The sequence below is a fragment of the Dama dama genome, chromosome 29 (assembly GCF_033118175.1).
Source record: "Dama dama isolate Ldn47 chromosome 29, ASM3311817v1, whole genome shotgun sequence".
In the NCBI taxonomy this organism is placed as follows: domain Eukaryota; kingdom Metazoa; phylum Chordata; class Mammalia; order Artiodactyla; family Cervidae; genus Dama; species Dama dama.
The window spans coordinates 71,209,884-71,237,513 of NC_083709.1; the positions used below are offsets into that span (position 1 = coordinate 71,209,884).

General features: G+C 39.7%; 1 protein-coding gene across 1 annotated transcript in view; it reads right to left on the reverse strand.

Moving 5' to 3' along the window:
• Positions 1–2,931: 2,931 nt before the first annotated feature.
• The window catches only part of ERP44 (endoplasmic reticulum protein 44), a 95,204-nt gene continuing 70,505 nt past the window's right edge, over positions 2,932–27,630 (reverse strand). The window contains exons 5-12 of the mRNA XM_061132141.1: positions 26,494–26,678; positions 25,143–25,258; positions 23,303–23,360; positions 20,834–20,950; positions 18,422–18,533; positions 17,401–17,542; positions 8,811–8,913; positions 2,932–6,544 (exon numbers count right to left, since the gene is read on the reverse strand). Of these exons, the coding sequence (XP_060988124.1) occupies positions 6,443–6,544; positions 8,811–8,913; positions 17,401–17,542; positions 18,422–18,533; positions 20,834–20,950; positions 23,303–23,360; positions 25,143–25,258; positions 26,494–26,678 (935 nt within the window). The 3' untranslated portion in view covers positions 2,932–6,442. The remainder of the gene's footprint in view (positions 6,545–8,810; positions 8,914–17,400; positions 17,543–18,421; positions 18,534–20,833; positions 20,951–23,302; positions 23,361–25,142; positions 25,259–26,493; positions 26,679–27,630) is intronic.

Here is a 27,630-nt window from a genome sequence, read left to right on the forward strand (position 1 = left end):
TTGCATCCCCAATTCCCCACTGGTAACTTACCCATCTTACAGGGTGGTTATGAAGATTTTAACATTTATACATATCGAGTGCCTAAATGGAGCCTGGCTCATAGTAACTACAAATGTTAGTTGCTACTGTTATTGTTGTAACTATTATTATTTTTCCTTGAAGTTTAAAGGAAAGGCACATTAATGAAAAATTAACGTGAATAGTGTTAGGGAGACACCTAAAATGAATGGAAAGTGGAAATGTTAGTCACTTAGTCGTGTCCGACTCTTTATGATCCTGCCAGGCTCCTCTGTCAATGGAATTCTCTAGACACGAATACTGAGTGGGTAGCCGTTCCTTTCTCCAGGGGATGAATTCTTAAAATAACTTTTAAATGGCTTAGTTAACTAAGAAGTGGTATAATGATGACAGATGCTTGATAGAAAGTAAATCTTAATCTCAATTAAGAATGATACCCAAACATGAAAAGGTGTGACTCAGACGGTAAAGAACCTGCCTCCTATGTGGGAGACCCAGGTTTGATCCTGGGGTCGGGAAGCTCCCCTGGAGAAGGAAATGGCAACCCACGCCAGTGTTCTTGCCTGGGAAGCCCCACGAACAGAGGAGCCTGGAGGGCTGCAATCCCTGCGTCACAGAGTTGGGCTGACACACACGCTTAGTAACAGGGCGATCATCTGTTCCAGCTGGTCTGGGATAGTCTTGATTTACATCTTGCTGTGGTGAAATTATTGCTTAATGCTCCCTTTCACTCTCAAATGACCTCAATTGGATAAAAAAATTACACTGTCACCCTAGTTACACCAGCAGTGGAAGTAAGTGTGAAGTTACCACAAAAAAAAAAAAAACAAAAAACCTGTATTTTGAAAGAATTTATAGTTTATAGGCTCAGATTAAAAAAAAAAGAAAGGCACCCTAAGGTTAGTGAGAGCCTGTGTATGTGATCATGAAGTACTGCCCGCAGGAAATAAAACATGCCAGAACAATGAACTTGGGCAAAAGTCTAAAATCCAGGCATAAAACTGGATTCCAGAGAGCAGGGAATTTACCTTCTAACCCAAGGAAATTTCTGAAGTGGAGTATTCAGCATTGTTTTAAATCAGAAAGCCGTGCTCATCATGAAAACCTGAAGAATTATGGAGAGCTGATTAGGTCAGAATAGAGGCCTTGTGTTTTCCTTTACTATGTGCATAGCCAGGGGTGCCCTGCGCTGTCCCTCTTCTTGGGCGACGGTCAGGGCAAGATAACAATCACAGTGTCAGGCTTCCAAGACTGATCTGATCTTGCCCAGGCAAGTATACACGTAGCGGCGGGATGGGCATGCCACGGCTTTCTGCTGGAGCTCATCCCAGTAAGTGAAGCACACGAGACCCAGCACAGATCGGCTGTTATCTCTGACCTGAGTGGCCGAGTTGGGAAGGAAACGACAGGGCAGTAATCACTAGTAATCCTTTGCTGCTGAAGTAAGATACTCACAGAAAATAACAGCAGCCTCTGTTAACATAATGGGGCCTCCCAGGTGGCACAAAGAATCCTCCTGCCAATGCAGGAGACTTAAAGAGATGCAAGTTTGATCCCTGGGTCGGGAAGATCCTCTGGAGTAGGAAATGGCAACCCATTCCAGTATTCTTGCTTGGAGAATCCCATGGACAGTCCCTGCGGTTGCAAAGAGTTGGATGGACACCATTGAGCATGCACGTACATATTAATGTAATTCTCCTAGAGGGGAGAAGTTTAGGAAAGTATAGTTCTTTCTGTTCCTAGGCAAGAAAACCACTTCTTATGGGAAGATTCCCTTGACCCCCAAGGCTGCACACACACCTCCATGCCCCCGTGGTTAACTCAGAACAGCACCTAAAACATTCTATGATAATTTTTACTTATCTGTTTTGCTCCTTCACTCAACTTGGAAGTCTGTGACAGTAGGGGCAATCTCTTATTCACTCTTGTATCCTTATCCTGGCAACAGTAGATTAATGCTTGCCAAATGGTAAGTGTATGTTTTATAAACCACATGGGGTATCTTGTGAGTTCATTCTAGTCTGTCCTTCCACAAGGCTGCGTGACTGAGCTAGGGGTCAAATCCACCTCCCAGAAAATGTGTCGTGTTCATGAGGAAGTTTCCAGCACTCCTGCAGGACTCCACACTGCCCATGCGGGCCTTCCAGCATCATTCTGAAAGTTATGTCTCTCTGGGCTGGTGCCAGGTTTTAGTCTCTTCTAGAATAAAACTATTAAGATGCCATCATCAATTTAGGATGTAGGATGAAATGTGACTGGCTATCAGATAATTGGGATTCACAGATGATGCAGCCTGGTCCATTCCAGTTATGGGGATGCTTTCTTGTCCCTTATTCATACATTTATTATGTAATTTGACTTTTTTTTCCCCATCACATAGTAATCACTTTAACAGTGCTCTAGGGTGCTAGGAATCAAAGATGGAGCAGTTTGTGCTTCCAGAGCCTTCACATGGTGATCAGGAAAAGGGATACATATACTTCCAACTTCTTTTAGACTGGGTATTCTAAAACACTTAAATAAAGGGCTGTGGGACCACAACAGGTGGTAATGGTCCTGGGCATTGAAGGATGGACCGAAGGATTTACTAGGCGAGGTGGGGAAAGGGAGGGAGGGAGGAACGGGAGCACTCTGGGGGCAGATTTGCAAGCTGCACTCTTCCTCTTCCAGTGTCTGCGAAGCCTGTTCTCTGAAGGCGGGCTGGCCCTTCCCTACTGTGCCCTGCAAGAGGGGCTGCGACGCTTTAGCTGAAGCCTAGGTCTGTCACCAGCACGTGGATTCACACAGCTTCCCATCTGAGCCAGGTACAATTAAACAGTCTAAACAATAACTAAAACCAGAACATCTTGTGGCTGGTCATCTGAATTTTGAGTCAAATATTCATGACAAATAAGAAGTCTCAAATATAGAAATATTTTACAAATATAGTTTTATTACTTGGAAATACATACAAAAATTCAAACACAGCTAAAAAACAGTTGCCAAGCAGCAGTCCTATCCAACCTGTTTTAATGAACACATAAAACAGTTATAATCAGCATAAGACAATTTAAGTTCTAAAACAACTTACTGTCTTCAGGGTCTTTAAATATTGGGCTTAAAACTGATTATTATTTACAGCCATTTAATCATTCCCCCAACTATAAACTACTAACTGTAATGGTTTTGAAAACTGGAATAATGTTTGTCCATTTCTAGTTCTTCTGTTACCTTATGATCTCCATGGTGTCTCAAAAATTCGCAGCAGTTGCTGACAGAAAACGTTTGCAACATCCAGCAGCTCTCTGTGATGCTGGAGTTTGGGCCTAAGAGCCCTAACTATTCAAGGTGGCAAAATTTTTACTTCCTATTTTTGCGATTTTGCTCATGTCATTTATTTTTTGTCCAAGCACACTAGGTCTCTTTGTCAGAGAAAAAAATAAAAAGTGAGTTACTCTGTTTTTCCTGATTGTTGATCCAGTATACTCCTTTATCTATTTTTCTTTTTGCCGTGATTCAGGTTTTAAAATCTTTTTTGGCAGTGTTAGCATTTTCTGCAAATTTAAGCTCATTCTGAGCTTTAACATATCTAACACTGTTTTTTATATTTCACTTTGCTCTTTTTGGGCCTTATCATGCCAGTTTTTCCTTCTTTTATATGTAATCTTTGACAAGTTGACTTCATCAGAGAGCTGTCCATGAGATGCTTTAGTTGCCCATTCTCTGCCTTCTTCTCTAGGTTCATTTAACTTTTAAAAAATGTTCAGAATTTCATCTAAAGTAAGTTCACCCTTTTATGGTCCCCCTCACTACTGTAACTATTTTTAAAAAAGCAACTGGAAAAGGTAGTGGGCTGACAAGCAGTAGGGCCTGCTTTTAATTTTGGTTTTGCAACTTGACTGTGTTCTTCAGTCTAGTCTAGCATCCTTTCTTTCACAGCTGAGGAGCCTGAGGCCTGGAGTAGATTGGATATCCTCTGATTCACTGAGGTTAAGGGGAAGAAGTCTAAATTTTAAGTTCTAGATTCCTAAAGTTCTCTCTCTACATCCAGCTGGTGACAGATCCCTATGGGACCTCTTGTATTTTTCCTCTCCATCTCTGGTGTCTCTGTCTTAGCTCTGCCTTTCTTTCTCCTCCACTGAACTCATTTAATTATCTTGAGACCGCTGCTACAGTGTTATGAACATACTGACTTGCTTAAATTTGTTGATGGATCTCTACTGGGTATAAGATACAGTAAAAACCTCTTCCTTAGCTTGGCATACAAGGCACTACACAATCGGCTCCAACTTACTTTCCCACTGTCCTAGCCACAGGCCTCCTCCGCACCCCAACCCTGCACTAGCCCTGTAGCAAGAACTTACTTTCTCTAATGCATTTCGGCTATTTTGCACTTGAGCTTGTTAGTGACTTTACAAAACTGGGCACCACATCCTGATGAGCGCTGAGCATTTCAGGTGTAAAAATTACCCAACGTCACTGCATATCTCATTCATTCAATAAACATTTATTGATGGTTGCTGTCCCGATTACAGGCATAAAATTTAGTATCCCTGCATGCTGCAGTGGCTTCACACTCTGGAGAAGACAGTGACCGCGGCAGGGCTGCAGTCTGACAAGCCCCCATATAAATAAAGCCTCAAATCCACTTACTTTAACAAGCCGCTTAGATCATATTGTGTTACCTTAGATCACACCGAGTATGTGTTCTTCAGGGCCTTTATCATGACTACTCTCAAACCAGTTCTGTGCAACCCAATTCTTAAGTGTTATCTTCTGTTTACTATTTTTTAAAAGCCAATTACAGGATTACAAATTTATTCCAGTCAATTGCAGATGCTGCTTTTGGTTTTGTATGCTTGCTTGTTTAATGTTTTTAAGTTTTCATTCTGACCGCCTCACATTTGGTTCATCTTCTGACCTGAAGACTGTAGCTCTGATTTCAAAGTTACTGATTAAAAGCAATGGAGAGAACAGAACTAAGGCCCAAACTTTAGGAAGCTCTGTCCTGCTTTTCTAGCATTTTCTATTAAACATGCCCCATACTACCTTATTAACATTTATTAGTCTAAATGAAATGATGGGTAAGTCATGCATAACAAAGAATTTTAGGCTGATTTTTAAAAATAACAATCATTAAATATCTATTATAAATATTTATTTTAAAAGAATTGAAAGATGTTACATATATTACATACTACATATAATGGCACATGTCAGCCTTTTAAGCTTAAAAATAATCTTTCCCCAAACTGGGATTGACTTAGACTCCAAGTATAAAATGACTCTTGGCCTATAGCACCAACCCAGGCCCAGGGGAAAGCCAGTTTTGAACCTGTCCTCTGGCATTGGGCTTCCTGATATGATACCGAGGGTCTTCTCCCTCTGGTTCTGCTCCCTGGCAGTACTGAGGCCTGGCACAGGGACCCATTTGACTGAACGCTGCAGGCCTAGGAAATCCAGGAATCTAGAGGACACAGGGTCCTCCTCAACAATTTTACAATGAAAAAGTGTGCCTTATTGTCTTTGCTTTTGATCTATACAACTAGAACAAGACTACATGATGGAAGAAGGTTGGAATTACTGAAATACATTTCCTCTGCTGGTTTTCCTCTTTGGAAATTTAAGTGTCATGATAGGAGGAGCCTTAAAAGTCATCTAGTTCAGTACTGGTAATCTGTTCCACTAGTATCTCCTTTTCCTCAGATTTAGGTATAATTCAAAGTTTTAAATGCCATCCATATGCCACTTTGTTAGACAAACACATAGAAATTTAATAACACTTTTCATTTTTTTTCTTAATTTATAAGGACAATTCCTGCCAAATGTTCTGGCTTATGGCTCTCCTCCTCTTCATAGTATGTTTAAGTTGCACATTAAGAATCCAAAAAATACCACTATGGAATTTTCATAAGCAATATCCAACTAATCAGTAAAACACAGTACACAGTGTGAAAATTTTAATTTATTCCCCCTCCCCCCAGCCATCCAGAATATATACTCCTTTAGCTTTGAGAAATGTGAGAACTAAAAATACCAACAGAGTTGATCATATATAGAGAAAAGAATGAAAAACACATACTACACAGGAAACACCCCTAAGTCCCCCCTAGCCTAGAGTGCAAGTCAATGGTGTACAGCTGGCGGTCTCACCTTTCACTTGATTTATAAAAATTTTACAGGACAGATTTAAAGTAAAGATAGGCCTCTGATAGGCCTCTGATTTTTATTTGTTTTTTTAACCCTAGCAGATTTTTTTAAAAGAGGCTATTTTAAATGACAATACATTTTGAGTCGGGGAGAAAAAAAATTAAAAAACCCAAAACTTCTTTCCGTTTATTCAAAATAAAAATACACATAGAATTATGAAAATATAGGTTTACTATTTCCACCATGTAAGTTGATGCTGCTGTTTGAAAGGCTTGCAAATTGTTTTTCCCAGTTTTAAAGCTCGTCTCGATCCCGCAACAGAGTGTACCTATATTCACTGGGCGCCAGTTTCTGGAAGGAGCTCTCAGGCGGGCTGCTTGCTACATCCTGGACTTCCTACATGGGAAAGAACAGAACATTTTTATATCAGTATATTTTACAGTTATATTTTAATAGGAGCATTAGATGCATGGTAACTATCCTATAATTATTTATTAATAATCAGTAAACTGTAGCTACTATGTGCCAAAGACAAGAGTTGAGTTTGAAATCTTGCTTTCCCTGTTTCAAATGCCCTTACTCAGATTCTCCAAGGCAGGGCTTCCACAGAGCCATTAACCGTTGATGTGACGACAGTTACTGAGGTGTGGTGGAGAAACAAAACATCTGACACCTGGGTGCTTTCCTAGAATATTCTGTGGAGGCAGTAAAATCCTAAGCTGGCCAAAACCCTTCCATTTTGCAAATAACTGCTAAGATTATTAAAGGCACCTGTAGCCTGGCAGGCAACAGTCCATGGCGTTGCAAAAGAGTTGGACACAACTCAGCAACTAAACAACAATTCTGCAGATAGAGATCTGGACGTCAGCAATGACAAAAACCTAGTTGACCTAAGGAAGGAAAACACTTCAGTACTGTGAAGAAATTTCTGTAGTATTTTACTTGTATACCAACAGTACTGTAAAAATATCCAGTGGAAACATAAGAGTGATATACAAGAATTTACACTGTGAGCTCCTCAAGAGTAAACGTGATTATCATTGTTTTAATATTCCCTGTAGTTTACACAGGCACATAGGACATGTAGTACACGATATATATATAAAATGGCACATGGGAAACAATGTATCCACAGACTTCACTTTTTATACTTATCACATTCCCCTTCCCCAATACATTTGTTATTTTTTGCTGAGATATGTTTGGTTTAATTAATGTGAAGCTATATTACTATGAAATGAACATGTATTTGGTGCCTACTATGTATTAGTATGCAAAGATAAATACAAGAAGCTGAGTGTCTAATATAGAAATTGAAACAAATCACGATAATACAATAATGGCAAGCCACATCTTTTCTTAATCTGATAAAATATTAAGCAGGCCTACTTTGGGTTACTGCCAACAAAGTTTTCCTGCATCTATAGTTGATTAATTATCAAAGAAAATCTGATCTCAGATTGCAAGGAAAAAAGCATGTTGTCAGATTCCTAAAAGTAACTGGTAACTCTGAACTTAATTTGACTCTTAAAAATTCACTTAGTTTTTATTTTTCTTCAATACTTGGTGGTTCTTTCGGCAAAAACAGTGGATTGAAGTTCTTTTGGGCATATGCAGTAAGTGTTTTGGTATATATCATCTCTGGTATATATCATTCCCTCTCAGTATAATGGTAACAGACATGATATAAATCACTAATGCATCAAAATGCAAATTTAGGGGTATTTAACAAAGCAGGTACTTATACAGAATTTACAAGGTAACTTGGAACAGAAGAAAATTCTCAGGTTAAAAATATGTTATCTGTATATCAAGCAAATATAAAATTGTATTGGTAAACAGTTGTCAAGCATTCTACATCTCAAACGGAAAAGCTGTGTTAAACTGTAAGTTCTGAGCGTTACGAATACCATGGTGATGAAGGCTGTTAAGATACCAAATCATTATTTCCTTTAGAGTGTGGTGGTCACTCTCTCTGGCACAGAGGAAGGCTTAAGCAATTCATGCAATCCTCTGATTTCTTTGCTAGTTGTCTGCTGCTGCTGCTAAGTCGCTTCAGTCGTGTCCGACTCTGCGCGACCCCATAGACGGCAGCCCACCAGGCTCCCCCGTCCCTGGGATTCTCCAGGCAAGAACACTAGAGTGGGTTGCCATTTCCTTCTCCAGTGCGTGAAAGTGAAAAGTGAAAGTGAAGTGGCTCAGTCGTGCCCGACTCTTAGCGACCCCATGGACTGCAGCCCACCAGGCTCCTCCGTCCATGGGATTCTCCAGGCAAGAGCACTGGAGCGGGGTGACATCGCCTTCTCCGCTTTGCTAGTCTACCTGCTTCTAATTCCTACCTCCTACTTCTATATAAGCTAACTGCATTTAACCCTTTTATGGCCATTTTCCACCAAGGACTTACCAGACAACCTTTGTTTATATGATCAAGGAACTACTGTAATATTTTTAAAACTTTTCTGAAGGTTTAAAATTTTTAAATGAACATAATTTGTGTATTATCTAGTTTGTTCAGAATTTTTTGTTGTTGTTGTTCAGAATTTTTTTTACAAAAATTTTCGGGACTGGAAACTAAAGCTTATGCAAGAGCTTCAGAGTCTTTTCAAGACTAATTGAGAAAGAAAAAAAAGAGTTCCCATTGAGAAACAAACAAGAGTCCTACCTCTCCTGGGGCTGTATCAGTTGGGTCAGGACCATGATGGAATTCTCTGTGTAGTTTTCCAGAATGTAAGTCAAATACAAACTGCTTGAGTTTTCCAGGAATTCTAAAACCAAAGTAAAAAAAAATTTAGCTTAAACTATTTAGATGGACTTATTTCTATTTTACCAACTTCACAACATTAAAAACAATTTTTAAGAAAACTTACCCACAATCCCACCAACCCACCATAACTAGTAGCAACCAGGCCAGGTACATCTCAAACAGGCCAGTTTGTAAATCATGATGTCTAGCACTCAGTTTTGTGTTCCAGTGCTTACACTTGTTTTACAGAAATTTTTCTATGCTTACTGGAACAAATGCTTCAGAATCTATCAAGATGGTGTCCTAAGACTTATTCCTTTATGTTGGGCATTTATAAATTTTCCTTAATATATATAGCTGCAAAATCTTATGTTCTGCAAAATTACACTAAAAATAATAGGAGCTCAAGAGAAAAATAATGTTAGGGACTAATCACTTAACACTGTGTAGGTCTGTCCTGAATTAATTGAAGGAAGATTATATTACAAAGCTCCACATCCATTTGGCAAAGTATTTGGAAGGCAGAATTTTAAGCCGTGGGAAATAAAGAGAACCACACAGAAAAGAGACTGAGGTGAGCACTTCAGAATGACATGGTGCTTCCACATAGGTGAGGCTTCTCCACCATTCTACACGCTCATGACAAAGGAAATGAGACAAAGACTATGAAACAGAAAAAAAATAAATTGGTTACAAGTCATAGCTATGTAGGTTTGTAACCAGATTACTACTAAGAGCCTAGAACAAAAATATTAGCACCCTTCAGCCTCCTCCAGCATTTGATCCCTGTGTCAGCCAGATGACAGCTTAACCTGGAGCTTAGCAGTCTTTTTGTTTTTTTGAGATGCAGGGCATTCACTGCCAGCATAACAAATTTTATCAAAATAATCTAAACCAGGGTGTAGCTCTTTCAAGTTTTTCTTAAACAGAGGGGGAGCTTTCTTCACAACTTAAACCACACAGGCAGTTTCACCGGCTACCTTAACACTGTGAAAAGCAAAGACCTCTCAAGGCCATCAAAGTGGCCTTTTTTTTTTTTTTTTAAATGTCTTCATACATCACAAAGACAAAAGCATTGTCTTTTATGGTGAAAAAGCTTTTCTTAGTGGCTTCAAACCATTCTGAGGGAAATAACATGAACCAACATCAGTTCAGTTGCTCAGTCGTGTCCGACTCTTTGTGACCCCAAGGACAGCAGCAGGCCAGGCCTCCCTGTCCATCACCAACTCCCGGAGCTTGCTCAAACTCATGTCCATTGAGGCGGTGATGCCCTCCAACCATATAACTCACTGTATATTTGACATCATTCCTGTAATTACCAATTATGGCATGAGCACATCTGCAGGACAGAAAGATGCACTCAGCCAAACAGGCCAGCACAAAGCTAAGCAGGTTACAAGCACCAGCCTTTTCCTTCAGTTATCCCCTGAGTTGTGTCTGATAAGGAAGGAGTGATGAGTTAATGCGTGAGAACTCTACACAAAGTGGGCAAATCATGGTTACAGAACATCAACATTGACTACTGCTTGTCTCCCTGTTTGTTCCCTGAGGTCTTGCCAGCACTTCTGTCTTTAATATTAAAATCTGTTTTGCTAATTTGATAAGTAAAAGACACCAGCATTTTGATTTCCATCTCTTCAGAAATTAAGCATTTTTCCCATTGTTTTAATTTCTATTTCTGCTCATATGTATTGTTTATCCTCTGCTGAGATCCTGGTAGAGATTTGGCCTCTACTGAGATCAATTAAAATTCATTATATTTTTAAATAGAAACCCGTCTCTCCCCCTCCCCCCGCCCCCCCCCCCCCCATTGCATGAATTAAAATGCAGGTCTACAAACATTTTATTTCCTTCAGTAGAACTGATTTTTTAAATCACTGTTTTGGTAGTATACCTGGCTTGTGTTAATATTACCAGTTTGTCTTTTTATCCTCCCCTGAGGTCCTGCAAGTGCTGTTTCTTCTCTTCAATAACTCCCACTGAGATTAACAGCCAGTGACTTCATTGTACACCCATTTCGGCTCCCCACTAGCTCCAATGCAACAGAGGCCAGCAGGTGCCAAATGCACAGTTTACAAATACAAGCGGCCGTCAGGCAGCCGTATTGACAGAAGCCTCTGAAAGGGTCTCTGGTGCAGAAGAAACTGCACAGCGCCAGGCACAGACATCGAGAGGATATTGATTTAATCTGACATCTACTGTCACCCACAGCAAAGTGCTCAAATACACTCAGAGAATTGCAAATCTAGAATGTTTTAAGACGAAGCCCTTGCTAGTTTGTTATTTAAAATTGTTCAAAGATGGTCACACCAATACAATGTGAATTGCTTCTGCCAGTCAAGAAATAATTTATAATTAAATCTTAAGTGAAACAGATTCATAGCGTACACTCAAAACAGATTTTTTCCCTACTTGATTTTTTTCCCCTTTGTCAACATATGGGAGAACTGTGAGCAAGAGCAAAGACGAGAGAGAGAGGATGAACCTGAACTGATGTGGTAGAAAAACAGATGACAGAGAGGTCTTATCTAGCTTTGTGGTGAGAAATCATCCAGTTATTGGGTAACGATCAGTGAGTCAACAACACACTGTCAAGAAAACAGACAACAGTTATCTGCTAAAAAGGGAGATAAACAGACCCTTACTGTAATAAATCCGATTACACTGTCATACTTAGGGTATACTTTTTCTAATTAGAACCCCTAAGAGTTTCTCTCTCATCCTCCACTTTTTTGTTTGCTTACAGTATTTATTAGGTGATGCAAAATTTAGACACGATGAAATGCACAAAACATAAGTGTATCATTTAAATGAGCTTTGACAAATGCATATGAGGTGAGAAGTATTGTTATTAAAAAATTTACATGCAGTAGAATTCATTTTTTAGGCTTAAGTTATATGAGTTTTAACATAAGCATGCTGCATCTTGTTACCACCTACACAAACAGGAAATAGAACAATTCCAACACTCACTCCTATCTTCCTCTTCCCTTTAGCTCTTGCTGATCTGATCTATTCCCATAATTTGTCTTTTCCAGAATGTCATGATTTTGAAATCGTGAGACTGGCTTCTTTTACTTAGCACCCTGCATTTGAGATTTATCCACTGTGTTGCATGCATAAAAATGTCTTTCTTTTATTCATTGAATAGCATTCCATTGAGTGGATATACCACAACTGGTCTATCCATTCACCCACTGAAAGACACTGTGTATGCCCAGGAGTGGAATTGCTGGGTCATATGGCAGTTCTATTTCCAGTTTACTACTTTTTAACTCAACTTATACAATAGTTTGAACTCATTCAATGTATTACAGTGTAAAAACACTATATCTTGTCATTTAAGTTACTTAACTTCTTTGAGCTTCAGCTTTCTGATATGTGAACTGAGAACAACTGCTTCATTTATCTAACTGAATTGGTTTTATAGTCACAGACTTGGATTTAAATCCAAATATATTAGTGCCTATAATAATCATAGCTAGCCTTCTAAACACTAGCCATGTATCAGACACTAAGAGTTATACATATTCACTTAATACTCACAACAACTCTGTTAACTAGGTAAAATTATCATCATGCCTGTTTCACAATGAGGAAGAAAGGCATAAAGGTCTTAGGAGACTGCCCAGGGTGACGTAACTAACAGATCACACACAGACGGGGCCCAAGATCTGTGCGCGTGACCGCTGCACCCCACTACCGGATCACAGACAGGCCCGGAGTCCGTGCGCGTGACCCTGCACCCCACTGCCTCTTCAGTGACTCCACTTGAGTGAAGTTTCTAAATCTTGCAGAGCTTAGCTTCTTGATTGTAAAGTAGAAATAATATCCACCTTCTAAGCTTGTTACAGATTAACTGAAAACACATATAAAAGTATAAAGTAGGGCTGGTACAGTGCCTGGCTCTGTCAGTGCTTGCTGTCTGTTTTGCTGGCAAAAGCAAATAAGGTAAAAATATATTGCAATGATCTGTAAAATAAAAAAGTATTTATAAATACTACATATCAAGATCAGGTGTACACAAAGTATGTGACAGGAATATAAAAATGGTATTTAGGGACCTGGACCAGTGTATATGTATCAGCCCAGTGGCTGATAAGAAAGACACATTCAGACTATTAAAACTACAGAGATGAATAGGAGAGGTAGAGAATAGGACAGATGAGTAACTGATAAATATTAGGATATATTCCAGATATATACATTCAGAATAGTCAAACTCTTAATCTTATAACAAGTGATGAAACTAAAAGCAAGTTAAAAGCATTTAATGAACATCTACTAATGCCACCACAAAGCACTCAGTATAGCAAGAGATGACAAAAACTAAATATTTGCCTTTTAAAAAGATTCTCAGGGTGAAGAATCTGCCTGCCAGCGCAGGGGACATGGGTTCGATCCCTGGCCCAAGATCCCACATTCCTCGAAGCAACTAAGGCTGCGTGTGACAATAACTGAGCCTGTGCTTTGGAGCCCGTGAGCCCGACGACTGAGCCCTCACACCCTGAAGTCCATGCTTCGCGACGAGAGAAGCCACGGCGGTGGGAACCTGGGCCCTGCAGTGAGGAGCAGCCCCACTCACCATGACGGGACCAGAGCCGGCACAGCGACGGAGACCCAGCACCGCCGTAAATAAATAAAACCACACACACACGTGTATATACAGAAAAGATTTCACAGCGCCGTTTTTTTTTCAATCAAGAAAAGCCCGATTTGGGTTAAAAAATAAAAAAGAACTCCTAGATAACGAAGAACGAAACCAGGCTGTCAGGGCTACCAGGGTAAACATTTCTTTTACCGATCCCTCCAAGTTCTTTATCATCTCATTCAGTTCCTGGCTTGTTCCCTCTAAGTTGAAGGAGACAAGGCTAGTTCATCATAGCAGCAACCAAACTGCTAAATTAGGGAGATACCCGCCCCTATAGTTTGTTTCATGTTGCCCCTCTCATCTCCTTACCACAACCATGCCCCTTGCGTGGTTTAAGGAATTATGATCATAATTTTCAGTGATGCAGTGATTTGAAATAAACGACCTAGATCCCAGAGTTAGGGAACTCCTTAGCCTTAGAGTAGCTTGTTCATTTCCCTAGGAGTGATCTGACGTCTGTCCTGCTGCTTTTTCCCATCCCTGGGGCTCTGGTGGGAGCTTACGTAAGAAGCCCTGAGCAAAGGAACAGATGGTGGGGACCTGCAGGCCACAACTTTCAGAAGTTACGTTTCTCCAGAAAGCCCTTCAACAGTCTTTACACTAGACCCCACCATTTATTCTCTTCTCTCAGGGCTGGCGAATGTTTCCTAGGCCCACCCCTATGTGCTTAGGCTTCAAAACTTCCCCCCATTCCACCTCCATATAAAATCTTTTCCTTTACGTTTGGCAAGAAATCAATCTAGTCAAACTATATATATATATATATATATATATAAAACAACAATTAAGGATTCAGAGATGTGTGATTCAGTTTCAGGTATTAACAAACAGTGCCTCTTCAAACATCTTTCACATTCAGGCTTACACTGCTTTTGTATGTACTGAAAATATAACTGTTTTGGTATCAAGTGTTAGGAGCTTGAGGTTTGGGGGTTCAATATACTCTGCCATGACTTCTAGCCCTGCCAGTGATTAGTGGTGTGGCCTTGCTGGTTATGTTACATCGCTAAACCTCAGTTTCTCTGAAATAAGAGATGAACAGAACACTGGTTCGAAGCTCCCCGCATCAGGCTGCAATGCCTGCCTTTAGCATGGGAGGATCTGTGCATCATAAATCTGCTTTCCTTCTCCTTACCACCACATACTTCTACCAGCTGACTCCAGAACTGCTGAGTTACCAAGTAAAAGTAATAGTAATTACAGTAATTTATGGAAACGGCTTATCATTTAAGCCTTAATTACCATGCAACACAATAACAATTACACAAGCCATTAAATGTGTCGGATTCACTTTGCTGCATGTCTTTTATTTTTTAACACTAAGATCTATTCACATAGGCTCAGTCTGTAGCTCACACAGCATGTGCCTTCTTATAATTAAAAAAATATTAGAGGAAACAGTGCCTAGAAGGGGAAACCAGGCACCTAGGGGAGAAATTAAAAGTAATCTGTTTCAGAGCTTCAAATATAATCACTTCTCTGATCCTCCCTGCTCACAGGACTTGCAGAATGGGCAAGGATCATTTCCCATTCCCATGTTTCTTTGGGGAATTTTACTGACTCAAGTGTTTTTTTGCACCAGGGCACAAGCAGAGAGTGCTGCCAGCTGACAAATTAGCTTTTCTTGGTAACACGCCCATCTCCTGGTCCAGTGAACTGTGGCTGGAGGATACGGTGATTGGGTCATGTGATAAATAGTATGACCACTGATCTTAGTTTGGGTACCCTAACAGACACCAAGATGGGATTGGAAAGGCTAGAGTGTTTTAAATCTGACTTCAGAACTGGAGGAGAAAACTTAAAAGATAGCCAAGGTGAAATTTGTCACAGGTTTCCCTTCATGTGTAACAACGTTCTTGGGAATAAAAGCCAAAGTTGGGCATAGTTTGGTTTCTGACTAGTAAGCCTAACCTGAGTCAGCATCCTCTTGACTTCGGCTAACTTGAGACTTCGTAACTAGGGCTGTAGATTTACAGTGAAAGGAAGAAGTAAATAATCAACCCAAGATACCAGAGGTAGGAAAATATAAAAATCCATGCAAATAACCCATGAAGAGGGCATTTTAATACCAAGCACTGTCACTGCCTGAAGCTCCTGAAGTGAACTCAACCACTACGACAGCCGCCCGCTCTCCTAAGAGGTCTGTGCTTCTGGCTGAGTTTACAGCCTCTGGAGGCAGAGCGAGTGAAGCAAGAGGACGCGGAGACGCGGCCAGCTAAGGCGGTTCTGCCTAACACAACAGGCGGTGCCCACACGGCGCTCAGCAACTTAGATGTTTTCACTTTACTACACTCGGAAGAATACCACTCAGCATATTAACTCACTGAGTATTTATCTGGGTCTTCTATATGACAGTTGTATAATATCAACCAAAAAATAAAACCAATGGTTTATATATAATCTAAAAAGTTTACTAAGACTGGATCCCCAGCCCAGTCCAAGAACTCACAGCCAGCTCGAAAAAGGAGATAAGCTGGGAATAGGCAATTGGGTTTTATAACGTGGTAAGTGCTCTGACAGGGCTCAGCAGAGGGGCACTGATTCAAGATTTCTGGAGATGTTAACGCCCGAGGTAGGACCAAATGTTCTGGAGAAGTTTTTCATGGAGGAGAGGAGACGGGGCTTGGAGAAAGGCGATGTTGGCAGGAACAAGTACAGACACTGTGGGCTGAAAAGGAGTGGACAGGAGGGGGACTGCTGAGGTAAAATAAAAACAACTAATATTTTTAAGTACTTAATGGTTCATGACACAACCATCATCGCTCATTCATTTTTGTAACAATCTCATCAGGAAGCGTGCGCCACAAACCACGTGTTAAGTGTAAAGGAACAAGTGCGAGAGAAGGGACTTGTCTGAGAGTGAAGCCGCTCAGTCGTGTCCGACTCTGCGACCCCATGACTTGCCTGAGGGAGGACCCCACTGGAGACGTCCTCTGTGTGAACACTGAGACTCTCCTATCAGACAACCATATCGCGGTTAAAATACCTAGGAGTGAGTGAGGTAATCCATTCTGCAACAGGACTTCAAACCACCCTCGAACTGTGAAATTTAATCTTTAAACATTAAAATAGGTGATGTTTAAATTAATTTTGAAAAGAAAAGGTCTATTTTGAATACCTGTATTACTTAAATTTTTCATATACAAAGAAACACTTCCACTTTAACTGTTGTATCTAACATCTCAGAAAGCCAATATAAACAGTAATATCTGTGGTAGTTACTAGGTTTATGTTGATTAACACTATGGGAACAGAGTCAGAAAGCGTATCTGTTCTTGGGAAGGTTCTTAGTTGTATGCCTTTATAAACGCCTTGTCACAGCCATCTTCTGGTCTTAAATACCACCAACATTCCTGATACACAGTCAAGATGAGCACCAATATTATTCATTTTCTTTAACCTACTTACTCCCTTGATGTGCTGACAAAGACTATATTCAATTCAAAACATATTTCTCATAGGTCAAAAATTTTCTTTCAGAAATTAATCCCCAAGCATTTAAGATCATCTAATGCTGGCACTTCTACAGGGATATATCATAATTCTCATCGTCATTTAACATTTTCTTTTTTTTTTCCTTGGCTATGCGCTCAGCTCGTGGGACCTTAGTTCCCTGACCAGGAATTGAGCCCAGGCCACAGCAGTGGAAGCACCAAGTCCTAAGCCTGGGGCCACCAGGGGAATCCCCCAGTCACTCATCCTACACTCTGGAGTTCAAAAAAAACCAAAAACTCTTCCTTCCAAATAACAAAGCATTACTGTTTCAACATAGGATTATTTAAAATATCCAAACAATCATTTTAAGTTCATTTTTGAGACCCATACCAGTAATTTTAAAAAAGCAAAATGAATACTTACAATACATCCCTGAAGTCTCCAAACACATACATATGCCTAAAGCTGTCGATAGCTATTACCGGGCAATCTGCTGGAGTTTTCTGTATGTGCAGAAGAGGATGTCTGAATTTGTCACAGTCAGCATGTAAAAAGTTTATTGTACCTTAAAAAGAAATAGAATTTGGAGAGTAGATTAGAATATTCCTCATTATATTTTCATAAGTTTGCAAGTTCATAAAAAGTGATATACTAAAAACTTCCCAACATGCTTTAGAGTAATATAGACCACAAAGACTAACACCTAAATATTACAACACTTTAGAGAGGTAGGATTTTAATTCTTAAGGCAGAAAGTATCATTTCTTTAGAAATGCAGTAGTGAATTTTAAAGTTTTCTGGGCAGTCATTTGCCCTGCAGATTATCCTGGTCTGTTCGCATGGGAACATCTTCATTTCATCAAGGATGCCCTTCCAGTCCCTGCTGGTTGATTTTTAATCTAAGGCAACCCCCAAAACATCTACAGAGACTGATATGGGCATGGCTCTGCACAAAGCCTTCAGTCTGTTTGGTTTGACTTTCTTCTCCAGTGACAGAGGGAAAGCTGGTGATGACTCGCATCCCTTTTGATGCTTTGGAGAAGTCTGCAGAGAACTACTCAGCTTGCTTTCATTTAGAAATACAGTAAATGTTAATCAGGGTGTGTAAGTCCTCTCAGCAGGATCTCTGGAACTATTAGAAAAGGACTAGATAAGCATCAGGGTGCTGGAAGAACGTGCCTAAAACGCGCTGTCCACCCATGACCCCAGTTTTCATGCTGCTTGATTTTAAAGAGCTAAAAAAATTGTTATTTTTTTTTAAAGCTACTGCTTTGCATTATCTCTACTCATACCTCCCTTCCCCATATTTTCATGTAATTTTAGGAGCTGAGTTAAAATAACAAGTTTTTAATCCAAATATGCTTATGTCAATATTAATGTAATGGAAAGGAGGGAAAGTTAAAAAACAGAGAAAAGAAGGATATAAACACCTTAATCTGTCTACCTTTTTCACTTATTAATTGTCGGGCTACTTCATTCTGGAATATTTCTAAACTTTCTGTATCTTCTTTCATGTGGAACAGTATGAGAAAAGGCAGTCCTTCTTCTGTCAGTTCCTGTATAGAGAAGTATTCAATGAGAATCATCAGGCCTCTCCATTCAGCTCTAGCTATTTTCCAGGTAGGAACAATTTTATCCTCAGCCCATGTAACATAGAGCAGCTGCAACATTCCATGAAAACGAGACCACTGTGTAAATAAACGCCTCAGTGGAGGAAGGAACCACGGAGAAGGGCCCCTTGCGCCCTGCTGTGCCATGGGAGCTGACTGCTTAAGGTAACCCTGGGCTGACCTGTGGCCTAGTACTGGGTGAAGCCATGGTATCTAAAAAGTGAGCTGACTAAAGGAAGAACTGTGCTGTTCTTTTTCAAAATGCTGATTTTTATGAAAGGATAAACACTCTTCACAGATAACATTGAAAAACTGAGTGTACAGCAATAAATAAATCTAACTGATTTGCAAACTTACATTTATTCTAAGGCTTATTGCAAAAACCACTCCACTTACATGAGACCTTCCAACAGCTGAAAAGTGATACAGAGCAAGAGACAAAACCCCCATAAAGCAGCCAGTCTTCAATCAATGTACCGTGGATCAACATTATCAACAAACACTCCCACCACATACATGTATGTTTACATTACACCTGGTGCATGCACACAGAGACACCCTGAATCTGTTCTGAACTCTCAGAACATTTTCTCAGTGCCTCCATGTGGCATGTTACTTTTTAGAAAATTTAAGAGCTAAGAAGTTAAAAGTAGAAACAAATATATTACTTTATTAGTAATAAACAAAATTACTAATTTTGTAACTAAACACAATTTTTTGTTTAAACAAAATCCTACAAATATAGATGAACTAACAACTGTTAAGAGAGAATAAATTAATAGTTTGAAAATATCTATGTGAATTAGTTTGCTAAACTAATTTACATACATTAACACAGTAGCTGGTAGTCCAACCTACTAGAGCTTCCAATGTACCCATGTCCACATCTGCACCAATATATTCTTTACAAGTTAGGTAGTCAGCAATTCAGGAGAGAGAGAGCAAGACAACCCGATTTACAGGTTAACAAATCTTTCCTCATATTTTAAAGGGTCTGTGGGTAATTGGTTATGAAATGTAACGAGTCTAAAGAACGTCATTAAACGTGCCAACCACTACAGGACGAGAGGCAGGGTTGGGGAGGAAGGACAGACCTCTGTTTAATTGTGTGAGCTTTTCCAGGTCTGTACCTTTCAATGGTTTTGAAACTAACCCTGTAAGAACTGCCAAAGCAGGTGAATAATCGTGACAGGTTACTAGATCTTTCTGAGTATCTAAGGTCTAAATGAGCTGCTACAATAAAAACGTTAATTACTTCAGATAAACATACCTGAAGCCCAGGGAACTGAGAAAGTAGAAAGGATGTTCACTTGATAAAAACTAAGACAATAACCAAGCAAGCAAGCTTTCCTGCAACACGACCACACTCACTCATGTACTGTCTAAAGCTGCAGGCTGAGTAGCGGCAACACAAGACTGTGTGAGCTGCAAAGCCTTAAAATACTCACTGACTTTACAGAACTGCCAGCCTCTGACTTGGTCGGAATTATATGAGAGTGTTTACTCTGTGGTAATTTCTTGGGTTGTATACTTAATACCTCAGCTATGCACTTATAATTCTTTTGAAGCATATACACATATTGAAAGTTTTAGCTTATAAAAAGTTTTTTTAAAAAATTACATTCTTAGGCTGTGGGTTTTGAAAGTGAAGGAGTAAAATGAAATGAAAGCTATGTTTCAAATACAGTAAAAAATAGAGATGTCTGTTTAAAGACAGACATAGCTCTTTGTATTTGCTCCTCCAACCTCCTAGGTTTTTATGAAAGTTGTTAAGAATTGGAGATAGGCTTTATTTCAGGCACATGGGATCACTGAGGACAGTTACATGGTAATAATAATTGCTTTCATTATTTACAATGAAAAGAGAACACAGTTTAATTCTTTTAGGAGAGGAATCAGAAAAACCTTTTCAAAGCAAAGGATTATTCACTGTATATAATTAATTGTAACTAAAATCTGCAGAACATTGCTTCTAAAGCAATCTCCTTAAATAAGAATCTTCAACCAAGGGTGGGATCAGAATCACCTTCAGACTCATTTTCAAGGTGGTCACGAAACACTGCTACTGCAGGAAACCAACAGTGGGGCTGGGCCAGCAGACGTGGAGGACCACCGCCTGCATTATGGAAGCAGCTATGATGTGTTCACTGTGACAGTAAGCTCTGTGTTAAAACAGGAAGATGCGTAGAAGCTTGCTCTTTTGGAAATCTTAGTTAAAGATAACAACATACACTAGAAAGCCATACCTCTCCATTTTCAAATGTTATTTCTCTGACAAGAGGAACGCATTTATCTTGAATCCAGTTGTAAGTCCCATCAAAATTTGTCATAGATCCCAAGTACACCATATCTGGAGCAGAATGCTGTTACAAAAACAAAGAAAAAAGTAAACATCTAACCTGTGCTAGCAAAACTGCATTCTTAAAGCCATCTATGAGCTCAGAAAATCTACATGGGATATAAAAGAAGCAAAAAATCATGGAACTTCTGAGAAAGAGGACTACTGATGGTAATAAGCTGCTAACTATGATTATGAGGGACCTGATTATCTAATCTGTGATGCCTAAGCCTTCCGCTTTCCCTTGGATTTTCATCAGGTAAATGCTTATCAGTGTCTTCATCAATAGCCGACAGGTGTTGGGAAAGAAGGATTATCCTAATGATTTAATTGAGCTATCTCTCCCTTCAAAAATGTCAGAAGAAAATTTGGAGACTTCCAGTGAAAAAGTCTTGAAAAATACATGATACTATATAAATCTAAGGTATGGCTATCTCTAAATTAACTGCTGTTACCTGTTTTCACATTCACTCAAAATCAGTACCTATGAAGTGCCTAAAATGATGATAAATTGCTAACATTACCTAAGCCAACTATTGTGACCAAGCATTGTTTTATCACCTTGTATGTGTTTTAAGAACCTTGTATGTGTTGACTCAATCCTCAAGACATCCCCAAAGAGCAGGTACTAGTATTATCATGGCTATTTTTACTAATGAACAAAGTAAAGCACTGAGACACTCCCAAACTTTCTCAGAGTTTTACACCTAGGGAGGCAGCTGATTGTATTATTTTAGTGACGTATAGTTGATTTATGGGCTTCCCTGATAACTGGAGACCCGGGTTCGATTCCTGGGTTGGGAAGATCCACTGGAGAAGGGATAGGCTACCCACCCTAGGATTCTTGGGTTCCCCTTGTGGCTCAGCTTGTAAAGAATCCGCCTGCAATGCGAGAGACCTGGGTTCGATCCCCAGGTCGGGAAGATCCGCTGGAGAAGCGAAAGGCTACCCACTCCAGTATTCTGGCCTGGAGAATTCCATGGACAGTAAGTCCATTGGGTCACAAAGAGTTGGACACGACTGTGCGACTTTCACACACATAGTTGATTTACAGTTTTGTGTTAACTTCTTCTGTGTAGCAAACTCAGTTACACATACATACATGTCTGTATAGGTTTATACAGATACGTGTATGTATCCTGTTGTTCAGTCACTGAGTCGTGTCCGTCTTTTTGTGACCCCCGTGGACTGCAGCATGCCAGACATCCCTGTCCTGCACCATCTCTCAGAGGCCGCTGAAGTCCATGTCCAGTGAGTCAGTGATGCTATCAAACCATTTCATCTCTGTCATTCCCTTCTCTTCCTGTCGTCAATCTTTCCCAGCATCAGGCTGTTTTTCAATGAATTGGCTCTTTGCATCAGGTGGCCAAAGCATTGGAGCTTCGCTTCAGCATCAGTCCTTCCAATAAGTAGTCAGAACTGATTTCCTTTAGGATTGACTGGTTTGATCTCCTTGCTGTCCATCCTTGCTGTCCAAGGGACTCTCAAGAGTCGTTTCTAGCACCACAATTCAAAACATTAATTCTTCGGCACTCAGCCTTCTTTATGGTCCAAATCTCACATCCATATATGACTACTGGAAAAACCACAGCTCTGACTAAATGGACCTTTGTTGGCAAAATGATGTCTCTGCTTTTTAATACATTTTCTAGGTTTGTCACAGTTTTTCTTCCAAGGAGCAAGCGTCTTTTAATTTCATGGTGACAGTCACTGTCCGCAGTGATTTTGGAGCCCAAGAAAGGAAAATCTGTCACTGCTTCCAGCTTTCCCCCATCTATTTGCCACAAAATGGTGGGACCAGATGCCATGATCTTAGCTTTTTGAATGCTGAGTTTTAAGCCAGCTTTTTCAGACTGTTAGGTCAATTTGGGGTAATAATAACTGTGAGTTTTGCCTTTCTTATTTGTGGTTACCATCACATGGGCCTAAGCAGCTACTTCTAAGTTTAGATAGACTTAACTTCTTACCAAGGGTTAAAAACAACCTAGCGCTCCTTAGCATCTGGCAAGTACCAGGTGAACTTATATCCCAGGAGACGTGGGAGTCTGGCTAGTCTCATTCAAGCTAGAGTGATGGCCACAGACCTCTAAGGCATTGTTCTGAATGTGAGTCCCAGACTGAAGGTGAAACAGAAGTGGGAAAGGCCTGGGGGTCAGGGGGTCTCTAGTCCCAGCTCTGCCACTAAATGCCTGTGTGACTTTAGGCTTGTGTCTTCATCTTTACTTTGAAAGGTTTGGATTAGCACAAAATGATGTCTTAAGGTTCCTTCCAATACTAAAACTTTATGAATCTGTGAATATTAACATGTACAAAACTACAAATTATAGTATAGATATATTTACATTTTAAATCACACACACTGAGAAGAGCAACTTACCCCTGGTGGCTTATAGATGATGTTGTCTCCACTGTATCTTTCCGGTTTTGAGACAGCTCTAACAGAAAGAGAGAAACAGAGATAATATTTTTTAAGAAAAATAATAGCAGTAATATGTCTAAAGTATCCCAGGTGGCACAGTGGTAAAGAATCTGCCTGCCAAGGAGATGCAAGAGATGCGGGTTTGATCCCTGGGTTGGGAAGATCCCCTGGAATAAGAAATGGCAACCTACTCCAGTATTCTTGCCTGGGAAATCCCATGGACAGAGGAGCCTGGCTGGCTACAGTCCATGGAGTCACAAAGATTTAGACATGACTGAGCAAGCACGCATAGGAAATACGACAGTTGTTTTGCAACATATGAACTATAACTTGAAATACATACTTTCCCATCTTTCCTACTTATAAGATTATGCAACACCAAGAAAAGCATACATTTGAAGGTAAAGTTTAGTACAAGGCAGATTTTTTTTAAGGGACATTTTAGTTAGCTGTTTCTGTGATTCAGTATGTTATCTTTGGATTAGAAGTTCTGGCAGTAAATGGCTGTTTTTGACCCCAGATTGTTTCTAGTAACTGAGGTGATACCTGGACAAAGCCCTTTGGATACAGACAGTAAGGATAAACGCTCTGCTATGAAGTGTGCTTGCAGTGTTAGAGGAATAGTCAGGGGCCTGCATGGCTGAAAATAGTAATGCAAAAAGCGTAAGGGAGAAGTTCCTTCATTATTTACTCTGTACAACCATCCTCATAAAACACTGATAATGTTTACAATAGAACACACATACAAAGCCTACAGAAGCATTTAAAATAAGGGAAAAGGTCACAAACTGGAGAGGAAATCCTATGCCCGGAATCTGGGCTCTACTCAAGACTAAACTGTACTAGTCAAGGTACTGCAACTGAATCTTATCAGTTGCAGGTCAAAGAAAACAGACAGTATTGCAAAGTATCAAAGGATGGTGGAGACAATTTTCAGTGAGAAGAGACTCAAGGATAGAACCATAAGAATGAGTCCAGTTTGAAAGAGAAAGAAAAAAAAAAAAAGAAGATAAAGCCAGGGAAATCAGAAATGTAAGGATCAAACCAGGGAGATTCAACGTGAAGTACAGACACAGCAGAAGGACAGGGTGGTTCAGGGTCACATCCTTCAGAGAAATTGTGGGGAACTAAGATTGGGAAAAAGACCACGGATTTGCTAATTAAGAAGTCGCTTTGTGACTATGCAGAGAGAAATTTCTTTAGGGTAATGGAGGTAAAAGTTTTTAGGAGGTTAACATATTTGAACCATCAGAGTATGAGAAATTCAGTGTAGTCAAGAGTAACTCATCTTTGAAAAAAATTTAAGAATGAAAAGAAAGAGATGAGTTAATAGTTCAAGAGACAGAAGACACAGATTAGGAATGAGAGAATCATGCTTTTGGAAAAGGAAAACAGTTCATGATAAGGGTCAGACTGGAAACATGTGAAAGCAAGGGTAACTGATGGGTCAAAGCCCCAGGGGAGTTTGAAGGGACAGCTGTAAGGACACTAGTGGAGAGGTTAGCTGTGGAATGGAGCGCTGTTCCTCTGAGGCAGGGAAAAGACAGAGGAAAAGCTGGTCTATCCTTTTCCTCTTACCTACATTTTGAAAAATATAGTACAGAAAGAATAATTAACAGACTTTTAAACTCCTAAAAAGAGAGGTCAGATAGGCATAAAAACTTGTCAGTGACTTTAAGAGGACTGAGATAATGTTTATGAGAGGTCATCTTCAAAAAACCACCACCCACAACAAGAATTTAACATAGCAGCTGAGCTGACCCAACCACCAACACACTGCACCTATTAGGCTACTTACCCAAATGCAGCTAGGAAGGCACAATCATCATGCAAAATATTTGCTACTCTTTCAAAAACTCTATAGTTTTCTGAATCCTTCTGCTCAAAATATCCAATGATATTTCTTTTGCTGCGCTGTAAAATAAAATATGTAATTACTTTATAAACATATGTAGTTCTTTAAAAAACATTTTATTTCATTTACCTAGCTGCTGTTCAGTTATCTCCAAATGAACTGTAACTGGCTTTTAACACCTAATCCAAAACTATTAAAGATTACATTAGGTTGAAAACAGTCTGAACTATCATCTAATGTAATAATTTCCTAATAACATTTTATTTTAAAATTTCAAGAAATAATAACTGTTTAATCGGTGACAGTTTTTTCCTAAATAAGATGACTAATTCTAAGGTGTGTTAAAATAATACATCAACCTGTAATGTGTGGCTGTCAGCAGACTCCATCATGGGTCTCTCACACTTCTACACATTTAGGTGTACCCAAGATCCAAGAGTCTGACCATTCTGGATCCAGGTCATCTCTCAAGGTTGTGCTTATTGGGAGCGAGGCTGAAGTATGAGGTGATGTCCCCCACCAGGACAGAAAGCAGGCCTACTGCTGGCTCTGAGACAGATATTTCCCAAGCCCAGAGTTCTCCTGTCACAGCTCCCACGTGAGCAGGGATCCATCTGGGCCTCTTTCACCTCCACAGGGCTTGGGGGACAAGGAAACAAACGCTCACACTGTTCGCTGTGATGTGAGCAAGAAAACTGGTGTCTCTGGCCCAGGAGCCTTATGTCTTCTAACAGCATCCGTGAAATGAACTGGCTAACCTGTTCATTTGTAAGCAGGGTAAGAATCAAGTTGCAATGACAATTTAGCAATGACAATCTGAAGCCCAAACTCAATTGCTTTCATTTCCTTTTAAAACACTTCTTGGTGTACAAAGAAAAAGACCTTGTTAATGTATCATTAAGGGCGGTGAGGTCAGAGATACTAAAATTTATACACATTGCCGCTGCAGGAGTGAGGTGAGCAGAGGCCCTGAGGGCGGCCGCTGAGCAGAAGGAAACGGTGTGTGCGCCTGACATGAGCTTCTGTTTCCTCATACTTCAGGCTGCCCTTTGCCCTCAATTAAACTGAATTAGTGCAACTTTATTGCTTTATACATTTTATTCAAAGGTTCAGTAAAACATTACCATTTCCCTTGAGAATTCAAGAAAAATTCAACTTGTTATGTATATGTATACATCAAAATCCACTGCAGTGAACAATAAGAAAATGTCTAGATTCTTTGAATTCCTAAGAATCTGTTTACATGAATCAAGCAGGCTATGCTCATTTGATCCAGCAAAAGTCAACGACTTACGTCAAGAGTGTTGGCTTCTGCCAAGATATGAAGCTCCTGAATGGGGTCACTTTTTTGTTGCCTGATGTAATCTGCAAGTGCTTTCACTGATCGCTGACCCCTATATTCTCTCTTCATCATCATCCCGTTACGAAACAACTTGAGGGTTGGGTATTTGCTTATCCTATATCTCTGGGCTATATCAGCTAAAAGAACGAAAACAAAAATTAACTTCACCTTCAAACGTAGTCTCAGTGGGCCCTTTAACCCAGCTGTAAAAATCTTACAATTATTTAGGGAGAACATTTTGGTTCACGCAATTCTTTTCCAGTATTAGCAAAAGAAACTAATCATGACAAGGTTCATATTGCTTAAGAGGCTAGGTTCCAGATGTATACTGCCTGGTTTAAACCCCAGAGCTATTTTACTGGCTGCTGAATTTGCAAGGTGCATCAATTCCCCATGCCTTATTTCTTATCTGCTACATAGGGATAACAGCTGTTTTAAGGACTAAGTGAGACAATCAAATGCATAAATGAGTAAACTCTTAATAAATGTCAGTACTATCATAGATGCAGTACTATTTCTTATCTGCTACATAGGGATAACAGTTGTTTTAAGGACTAAGTGAGACAATCAAATGCATAAATGAGTAAACTCTTAATAAATGTCAGTACTATTGTAGATGCAGTCTAGAAAATAGTCATTCAAGTTACTTTACATTTAGTAAAAGAAAATTAAATTTAAATCACTCTCAAAGGCTAAAACTATTAGATTCATGGCTAGAAGGAGTATTTATAACCACACATATGAAAATTTTCTGTAAGATGATACAATTAAAGCAAAACTCTGAGTATAAACACACACACACAAAAATCCCTTTACTATGACCTCAGGGTACATTCTCACACAAATCATTAAAATCAGTATTCAGAGTCTCAGAATAAGAAACTGAGTAAAAATGTATGCTAAGCTCACTTTTAGGAACCACAATTACTAAGACACAGACTCAATCAGACTGGAAAAGCCTTTAGGTTTTTCTGCTGTTACTTCTAAGAGGTAGCAAATAGGAGAAATCAACGGTTTCTAGACACTTGTTTTAATTCCTAAGTCGTGTCCAACTCTTTTTGTGACCCCCATGGACTACTACCTGCCATG